The sequence below is a fragment of the Oratosquilla oratoria genome, unplaced genomic scaffold (assembly GCF_046742065.1).
Source record: "Oratosquilla oratoria isolate Oo_2021 unplaced genomic scaffold, ASM4674206v1 SCAFFOLD70, whole genome shotgun sequence".
NCBI classification, from domain to species: Eukaryota; Metazoa; Arthropoda; class Malacostraca; order Stomatopoda; family Squillidae; genus Oratosquilla; species Oratosquilla oratoria.
In genome coordinates, this window is record NW_027467734.1 from 665,001 (window position 1) to 675,603 (window position 10,603).

Below are 10,603 nucleotides of genomic sequence, written 5' to 3' on the forward strand. Positions count from 1 at the left end.
AATCTTTTGCTGTCAGTCACTCTTGTAGGAGACCCACAGCTCCCAAGTCTTTGCCAATGGCCATCAGATTGGCCCACAATTCTCCACATTAATATTCTGTAGATAGCAACTCAATATTTCTTCCATATGTGTCTTGTGTAGGTCAGCTCTCAGATAGATTAACAGATTAATCTGTCTATATCAGCGTTTCTCAACGTTTTTACCCTTTTGTAACCTTTAGAATAAATTGCATGTCTCAAGGAAGCCCTGCACAAAAAATAAAGAAAAAAACATGTACCATATATTTCTAATTTCATTTTCATTGTAATAATAGGTTAGATAGGATGATGTCTATGTTACATTATTACAATAACCAAGAATATGTCGTGTGTGTTTAATTATGTATATGAAATTAAATACATACATATACCAAGGCTTTTTCCCCCTTACAAGGGAGGTAGCCAAAAAGGAAAAGGCATAAAATCATTCCCACCCATTCCATCCCAATGAAATTAAATTAAAAATCAAAAGTGTATTAGCTTATCTCGCTTGTTCTCGCAGAACCCTTAGGGACCTTTTGCAGAACCTTAGATAGAGTTCTGGGGAACCCTGGTTGAGAAATGCTGGTCTCTAAACTAAAATGTTTCTTTTCCCTAAAGGAAGTAACCAGCCAAGGCATGCACCAAACCTGTAGTCATTACACACCCATTCATCACCCAATTGTTTCCCTTTTATCTTAGCTAATTATCAATGAAGAGTCATCCGTCCTAGCCACCCACCCACTCACTGCCTAGGTTAGAAGCAATGCAGCAAGACACACCACATCCACAACACAGCTGGATTAATAGATGTATAGATAAAGCATATACATATACCAAGGCTTTTTCCCCCTTACAAGGGAGGTAGCCAAAAAGAAAAAGGCATAAAATCATTTCCACCCATTCCATCCCTAAATACACTCCACTCCCCTCCACCCTCCCTCTTGTTTTAGCACCTCCTGGATGACGGGTCATCCCTGCACCTTGTCCACCGCCCTGGGTCAGAGGCAGTGTCACAAGACACAGCACATCCACTGCAAGTAGACAAAAATAATAGGTGAATCAAATAGATAATTGATAAACATACATACATACATATACCAAGACTTTTTCCCCCATACAAGGGGGGTAGCCAAAAAGAAAATGGCATAAAATCATTTCCACCCATTCCATCCCTAAATACACTCCACCCTCCCTCTTGTCTTAGCACCTCCTGGATGACGGGTCATCCCTGCACCTTGTCCACCGCCCTGGGTCAGAAGCAGTGTTGCAAGACACAGCACATCCACAGCAAAGCCGCTTCATTAAATCAGCGACCCTCCCTCTCTGTCCCCCCATGCATAAAAGGAGAAGATGGGGAGAAATCCCTTTGGGCTGCGTCAAATTTTGCTCACACATACTACCTCACCCCCCATCTCCCCACCCATTCCACCTCATGCATTACAACATCATCCATATACAACCATTCTCCATTCACTCCATTCCATTGTCACCAGATAATTGATAAACATAAATAATGGAATGCATGAATGAAAATAAAGAATAAATAAGAGATAATTGGGTACTGGTTTAGGCTTTATTCCCCATTCTTGAATGAACTTACCTTGGTAATGTGTTTCAGTACAACATGTATTCAGTAATTCAAATAGGTGGTTAGAGAAAAGAGCTAACGGATTATAATACTGGTTGTGTGTATTTGTACAGATGAACGGCAGCATGGTGTCGGGCATACAACTCAAGGTGACCTTGGCCAGGAGGCAGCTGGTTATAATTCCAATCAATAATGCCTCCTCTTCTGCTACTTGCTCTACAATAGGTAAGTGTGATTATATTGAATTCCTATGTAACCTTATCTAACCACACCAACCACGCACATGATCCACAGACACGTGACATGGCACTCATCTTGAACAGAACTTGCCTCATTTGCTGACTGCTTTCCCAGAACAAAATATCTTACCCAGCACCAACTCAGACAACAGGATATCGCTACACAAAGATGCCTAATGTCACCAGAGAAACATACATACCATGTCTAACCATACCCACCAACCATACGACTAACCCCCATAAGTAGAACTAACTCCAATGCTTAAGAATAGTGAATTAACACCTTTACTTATGACAACCCACTAACCCCCTTTATATGTGGACTGTTTTGTAACCAAGACAGTAGAGCTGGCCTGGTCAAATGTCTGCCAGACTGATCTGCCCAGGTCACGCACCTGGCAGAAGGCAGACATTTGCCCTAGGCAGTGTTGAGGTGAAAGCCCAGCACTTACTGTGTTTTACTCAAAGGGCCCATTGATAATTTGTTGTTTAAAACCCAGATTGTTGTTAATAGAAGAAACTCTGGCTTGGAGTTTATCTCACCCGCATTAAGTCCACCTTATGCAACCACAACCCATTTAATGGTTACAGTGGCGACAATGAGTTACAGGTTACACCTATCCAGGAATGTGATGATATGGTTTAATGTACAAACTCCCTCCTGTTGGGAGGTGAGGACGGTGCCCCTTACAGAGGACTTTATAGCATGGAATCCAATGAACCATGCCCTTAGTTCAACTTCGCTGGTGGCAGGATTTGAACCGCAATCCCCTCTACCTTCGCTGCAAGTAACAATTCCCTAACCCACTTGAGCAGCAAGCTTCCAGGAATGTAAATCTTTTCATTACTGTTGCAACATCCATCCAAATAGACTTGGCTTGTAAACTGTGTACTCAAGAACAGCCTGATACTGAACTATGATTATTTCACTCTCATTGCTACTGTAACCCACTGTTCAGATTAGGAGGAGGTGGTTTTATTTAGTCAGTGATGGAATGGAGTGGAAATATGGGATTCAGAGTAAGAGGTATTGCACAAGGACCAGGGAGGTCATGCAGTTCCAATTCAGTTCAAGGAACACTTTTCTTTTTGAGAAGAGAAGTTAAGATTTCCTTCATTTATGCCTTCTCTAGGGTGACATTTACTTTACACATTTTACTGTGGCTAATGATAACTCCATTGGAAGTATTGTATTTTGTCAAATTTGTTTCTTTGCATGGGCGTTTCTTTGAACAGGGCCAAATCGAAGCAGAAAGGCATGGTCTGTTGCCATGAAACTGTCTGGAAAGATGGGCAAAATATAATACAATATAAAGATGGACTCAGAGCATGTATGCATAAAAGTATACCAACATAAGAAAAGAAATTAGACAATCACTCATGGTCAACACAGTAGAAACATTCACCATACATTAAAAAATCTATATATATGGTTTAGTTTAACATTATGAAACCTGGCCCCCTGTCAGGAGGCTAGGACAGTGCCCTTTACAGAGAATGTCATAGCATGAAATTTAATGTACCATGCCCCTGGTCCAGTTCGCTGGTGGCAGGGTTCAAACTGTTTTCACCTCAACCTCTGTTGCAAGTAGCAATACTCTAACCCACTCAGCCAATGAGCATTCATATATATATATATATATATATATATATATATATATATATTATATATATATATATATATATATATATATATATATACACATATACACATACATACATACATATACCAAGGCTTTTTCTCTCTTACAAGGGAGGTAGCCAAAAAGAAAAAGGCGTAAAAACCATTCCCACCCATTCCATCCCTAAATACACTCCACTCCCCTCCACCCTCCCTCTTTTTTTCAGTAATTCACAAGAACACATGAAAATGATTTACAGAAATAACACTGGGAAATTTAAGAAACTTAGTCCAAATGTTTTCATCTATTTAAGACATCTTCATGGAATACATATTCCCTGAAGATGTCATAAGTAGACAAAAACGTTCAGACTAAGTTTCTTATCTCCCAGTGGTTTTCTGCAATATATATATATATATATGTATATTTATATATAAATAATATAAATATATATATATATATATATATATTTATATATAAATAATACAAATATATATATATACATATATGTATGTATGTATGTATGTATGTATATATAAATATATATTTAACGTTGTATTTCTTCCACCTTTTATGAAAGATGAGGAGAAGTAAAAACCAGTGACTGTCTTCCATCTTTATACTAATTTCAGTTGGTGACATAAACAATCCCACACTAATACAATCCAGACATCAGTTTAAGGTTTCTTCCAAGAGATCTATGGGAGAGTCTAAGGACCATTAACAGCTGCTGTAGGGTTTCAGACTTCCAGTCATTTAGCTGCCTAATGTAGGCCTTATGGTCTCTTGCAGTCTTCCTCATTCTTATGTTCTTACATTCAGTCAGTGAAACATGGAAACTATTAAAAATTCAATGCAACTGCTGTATCTCATCTCATGTAAACTTTACAAAATATGGTCTGTGAGAGACTAAGCTTTGGTTGTTTTTAGAAAATATATTATCCATAATTTGAATATTGAATGACAGGATTGCAGTCATTTTGATGTTTGCAAACTGTATGTTTTTTTGTTTTTCTTCAACAGCTGCCAGTCACTCACAGAAAGGCTCTCACAAAGACAAGAGAGCTTTGGTTTAATATGATGTGGAATATTTCTAATGTGGGCCGTCTTTTCAAAGGTAAGCATATTTTGTGGTCTTCCACCTAATCTCCAACCCATAACATACTTCACTTCACTTCACTCTGCTGGATCTTGAACCTCGTGTAGATTCTGGTCCGCCAACAGTAAGCCTCTCCATGCCCTTTGGTCCTGTGCTGCTTCCATTCAGGTTGCTTTATTTATTCCTCTTCTGTTCATCTCCGCATCCACACCATCCATCCGTCTCATTCGAGGTCTCCCTCTAGGTCTTCTTCCAGGGATTCTACCCATCATAACTCATTTTGGAATTCTATAACATACACTGTTCACAAAACCATATAGACCTTGCAAGGATTTGATAGGAAGTTACGAACTGTGTAGGCTTGATCGCAGTGAATAAAGAAAATATAAAATTGGATAATTCATACATGTTTGTTTTTAAGTGATAGATACATACATACACCAAGGGCTTTTTCCCCTTTACAAGGGAGGTAGCCAAATTCAAAGGCATAAATCCACTCCCACCTATTTCATCCCCACATACTCCACTCCTATTCACCATCCCTCCCTCCCTCTCTCTTTTCTTGGCTCCTCCTGGATGACAGGTCATCCTTGCATCTCACCCACTGCCTTGGGTCAGAAGCAATGCAGTAAGACACAGTGCATCCACGCTTCTTTTAATTAGCGACCCCCCCCCCTTCTGTTCCCTCATGCAGAAAAAAAGAAGTTGGGGAGAAATCCCTTCGGGCTGCATCAAAATATCATATACACATGCTCCCTCACTCCCCACACCCATCTCCCACCCACTCCCTTCCAAGCATCACAGCATCACCCATGCACAACCATTCTCCAATCACCCCTATCTTCTGTCTTCTCCCTTCCTTCCCCAATACCCCTTTTACCCCATCCATCCACCTTATCCTTGGTCACCCCATCTTGTTCATTTCCTCCACCTCTGCCTTCTGCACCTCTTTTACTAATATTCATTTATTAATTCTTTACATGTGTCCAAACCATCCCGATACTCTTTCAACAACCCTATGTCCCAACTCCCTTTCCACCCTCAATCTCCTCCTCACCTCATTTCTCACTCTGTCCATCCTAGTAACCCCTACCATACTTATTTCATCTCGAACACATTTAAATTCTTCCTCTCTTATGTCCCATGTCTCTGCCCCATACAGTGCTGTTGGCACAATCACCTCTTCATACAACCTCCTCTTAGCATCCATTCCCAAATGTCTATTTCTTATTACACTTTTTAATCCCCCAAGGCATTTACTTGCTTCTCATAATCTGTTGAATGTCTGTTGAACAAGGAGGGAGAAGGCAAGAGATAGGAATGAGTGGAGAATGGCTGTGTATAGATGCAAGGATAGGGGTGAGTAGGGAGTGGTCATGTGTGAGTGATATTTGATGCAGCCCAAAAGGATTTCTCCCTCTCTTCTCTTTTTCCACATGAGGGGACAGAGAGGCGGGGTCACTGAGTAAGTTAAGCAGCCTTGCTGTGGATGTGTTGTGTCTTGCTGCATTGCTTCTGACTCAGGGCAGTGGGCAGGATACAGGGATGACCCGTCATCCAGGAGGTGCCAAGATAAGAGGGAGGGTAGTGGAGTGTATTAGGGATGGAATGGGTGGGAATGATTTCTATGCCTTTGCTTTTTGGCTACCTTCCATGTAAGGGGAAAAAAAGCCTTTGGTATCTGTAGGTATGCATGTTGATGTCTGGTGGGGGTTTCACAGAGTAGGAAGTTTGGTGGTCAGTCTTGCAGGATATCTTTTGTGATTGAGTATGGACATGTTTTTGTGTGGATGTATTGTGTGGTACAGGTGGTATTATTTGATTAATCTATCTGCCAGCTCCCTCTCCACCTCCATTTCTCACTCATTTCATCCTCATAACCTCCATCATGCTTCTCAAATACTTTATCTCAGGTAAATACAATTAAATTTCTTTTCTCTGCTTCCCTTACATTCCAAGTCTGTGCCCCATGCAGTGTTGTAGGCGCAATCACTCTTTCATATAGTCTTCTGTTTGTGCCTGTTCCTCATGACACTTTCCATTCCCTCTACAGTTTACCTCCACCTCTATTCCTCCATTTCCTGCTACATGTGACTCTGTATACTTAAAAAATATTCAATTCCTTTAGCTTTCCTCCTTTAAGATGTACATTCAGCTCTGCCACCCTCATCCCTTGTATATCTCGTCATCTTGTTTTTACCTTCATTTACTTTCAACTTTCTCCTCTCACATACCCACCTGAAGTCGATCACTAACAGCCTTAGTCCCTCCTCTGACCCAGCCACAAGTGTTGCAAAGAACAATTGGCTCACCTTCCACCACTCTCACCAATCATCTCCCATGCCATCACCCTTCCATTTACCTCCTTTATCACCCCATCCAAGAAAAGAGGGAGGGAGGGTTGGTGAATAGGAATGAAGTACGTGAGGATAAAGTGAGTTGGAGTGGATTGCCTTTGACTTTGGATACCTCCCTTGTAAGAGGGAACAAACTGTTGGTATATGTATGTATGTATGACCCCATCCATGTACATGTTGAACAACTATGGTGACATTACACAACCTTGGCACAGTCCCACCTTCACTTCAGACCATTCACTCTCATCACTTCAAACCTAAACACATGTACTACTATTTGTCTATATACCAAAGGCCTATTTGTATTTCCCCTTACCAAGGCATGCACCCCCCCCCCATTCCACTCCATTCCACTATCACCCATATGTTTCCCTCTCATCTTAGCTCCTCTTGGATGAAGGGTCATCCCTGTCTCTTGCCCACTGACCAGGTCATGAGCAGTGCAGCAAGACACAGTACATCCACAGCAGGGCCAGCTGCTTTATTTACAAACTCTACTACTTGCATAAAAACGTTTGACTGCCATTAACAGCTTTTTCCACTGTTTCATTCATCTGCAACACCTCCCACAATGTCTTCCTGTTGACCCTGTCATAAACCTTGTCCACATCCATAAAAGCCCAAAAAATACTTTTCCCAAAATATACCTACATATCTGCCGTACTATAGAAATTTGACTTTTTTTTCTACCTTTACCCACCGTGTTTCTTCTCAATTACTCCTATATACTTCTTAATCCCTTTATTTAACACCTTCCCATATGCCTTTCCAATTACACTCAACAGATTAATCCCTCTAAGACTATTACAGTCCTATTTGTCCCCTTTTCCTTAGTAAAATGGAACTATACAAGATGCTCATGTAAGTAGCATAAAACTAGTAAGTAGCATCCGACCTAGATATGGATCAAAAGGTCTCCTGTCGGCATGCTCCGCCTTTGTAATCCTTTGTACTAACCCTATCACTATGGTAATGTTCCTAAGCCGAGTAAAAAGAAAAAAATAACCTGACAGACAATATAAAAGCTGCAGAATGTATCACTGTGGTGTAAGGGATAATCAAGATGATCTTAAACTGTTTGCTTTGATAACACTGTGGGTGGCTTGGCTCGGTAGTAGAGCACTGGCATTACGTCGCATGGTCCTAGGTTTATGCCCAGGTTTCTACCACCAGTCATCTCGGGTATGAATAAATACCAGCGTCTACTGGGGAGTCAAGGTGGGGAAGACCTGGCCACCTTACCATAATCTGAAATTTTAGTATACATGTCTGTAGAAGACATGATGTCATTCTATCTTGCATGAGACCAACTTTGGTTCCGATGATAACATTACCTAAGTTGAGTGATATGATTTGGTACTAGCTAGAATGAAATGTGTAATGTGCTATCACAGAAAATGGGTTCATTCTATTGCTACTCCAGTGGCTATTGATCAAGACCCTAGTTTGTCCTGAGTATGACCTCTTGATTTGATGAAGTCATCTAACATTAGCCTGAATGAAATTTGTGAAAGGTTTTACCATTGTCAAGGGGTGAAATTTTATATGGAAAGACTTTTTTTATATGAATTTCTTTTTAGTTGCAGATGTCTTGAAGTCAAATGAGTTTCATGACAGCCACAAACGCCCACATGCTGGAAGACTGGTATTTTATATTTGCTTAGAATGATGTATTGATAGAATATTCCAATATATCAAACAGTATAAACTTTATGCTATGAGATATCCTGCATGTAGGAAAAATGATATCACAGATATAGATCAATATATTTCACATCAATTTCCAAGTGTTTTCTTATCCACTCATAACAGTTCCATTAACGAGGAAGTTTCAATTCGACAATTTGAGTTGGGGGTTATTCATGAACGAATTGAATTTGTTTGACTTTTACAGTAACTGCACAAAGAATAGAAATATGAAATTTCTTTTACTACTTCCCTGATAGTTAGTAGGGTCTTCCTTGTTTCTCCCTTTATATATTGATACTATATTTTCTCTTTTCCATTCTTCTGGAACTTTTCCTTCTTTCAATGAACAGCTTATTAAACTACGTATTTTGTTTGTTAGTTTGTTCCTGCATGCTCTCAAAATCCAGTTTGCCATTTCATCTGGTCCATGTGATTTTCTGACATCGAGATTACTCAAGTGATTCATTATTTCTTTCCTTGTTACTTCTATCTCTTTCATCTCTAAGTTGTATGTTCTCCCTCGTAAACACCAATTTAAAATGCTAGTTCATAATTTCTGCCATTTCTATTTCCTCTGTGCATTCAACTCCTTGTCGTAGTTTCTCTAATTCTTGTTTGTCTTTCAGATTGTTGTTTACAAATCTATAAAATAGTTTTGGTTGATCTTTACATTTTTCTATGACATCTTTTTCGTATTTTCTCTATTCTTCTCTGCACACTTGTACATATTGATTTCTGTAATTAGTATATCTTTTAAATTTTTCAGGTCTTTTGTCTTTATTCCATTTTATCCAAGCTTTATCCCTTTTGTCTTTTAATACCCTTACATATTTTGTTGTACCAACACTTTTACATATCCTTTTTCTTTTTAGTTTTTGGAACATACTTTTCCACTCTATAAATTTTTGTCAAAATATTCCATTTCTCTTCTACTGTAGTTTCCTCCTTGTGTATCCTTTCCCAGTCTACTTTTTTAAAGAATTCTCTTATTTGATGAAAAAAAATCCATACATCAATCTTCCTTTTCTATATCGTTCGTTTTTTCATGTATTTTTCCTCATTTAGTTCCAGTTCAATCAATATGTGGTCACTTTTACTTAATGGCGTCTTATATTCAATCTTGTCCACTATTTCAAGTACTGATGTGATTATTACATCCAGTCTCAATGGTTCTTCTTCATTTCTATACCTAGTATTCTCTTGTATCCATTGCGACATTTTATTTTCTATAATCATATCAAGTAGTCCATTTCCCCATAGGTCGTCTCCACCCTTCACTGTCATCTCTTCCCAGCAGAATTCTTTATAAAGTCCCCCATTATAACTATTCTTCTTCCATCTCCCATTATCTTATTTAGGGTTATCCTTATATCTTCTAACATATTTTTGTGTTCTTTCTCTTCCCATGGAGCCGTTTTAGGAGGCACATAATTTACCACAAACATCCCTGTCCTCCACTTCCATCATAATCATCTATACTCTATTCTTTCCATATTTGACATTCCTCACGTTTATATCCTTCTTAGTCAGGAACATAACTCCACCCCCTTGTTTTACCCCTCTGTTTCTAATCCAATAATTACATGGACCATGTCCTACACTGTTGGGTGGTAGTGGACCTTTGAATTTTGTCTCTACAATTTCCATTATGTCCGGTTCTTTTTCCTTCAGGTAATCATTCAGTTCATTCAAGCCTGTTATCAAGCTATCTATATTTGTGTAAGACACTTTTAATTTTCTGCTACTTCCATCCTGTTTTCTGTTTCCCTTCCATTTTTCTCTGTTATGAACCATTTCCTCACTTTCATATTCACTACTCTGCAATTGAATTTCTCTTTGACTCTGTTCTGTTCTCGTTTTTTCCTTAGCTTCTATTGTTTTTCTCATCCTCTCTTTCCTCTTTATTCATCTCTCTTTTTATCCATACCTGTTCATATAGATCACTTTATGCTAGTTTCCCTGTTTTTGCTAAGATATTCTCTGCTGTCG

General features: G+C 39.1%; 1 protein-coding gene across 1 annotated transcript in view; it reads left to right on the top strand.

Moving 5' to 3' along the window:
* Positions 1-8,688, top strand: part of LOC143023919 (uncharacterized) — a 20,437-nt gene extending 11,749 nt beyond the window's left edge. The window contains exons 5-7 of the mRNA XM_076182588.1: positions 1,722-1,833; positions 4,493-4,586; positions 8,506-8,688. Coding sequence (XP_076038703.1) covers positions 1,722-1,833; positions 4,493-4,545 — 165 coding nt within the window. The 3' untranslated portion in view covers positions 4,546-4,586; positions 8,506-8,688. The remainder of the gene's footprint in view (positions 1-1,721; positions 1,834-4,492; positions 4,587-8,505) is intronic.
* Positions 8,689-10,603: the final 1,915 nt, after the last annotated feature.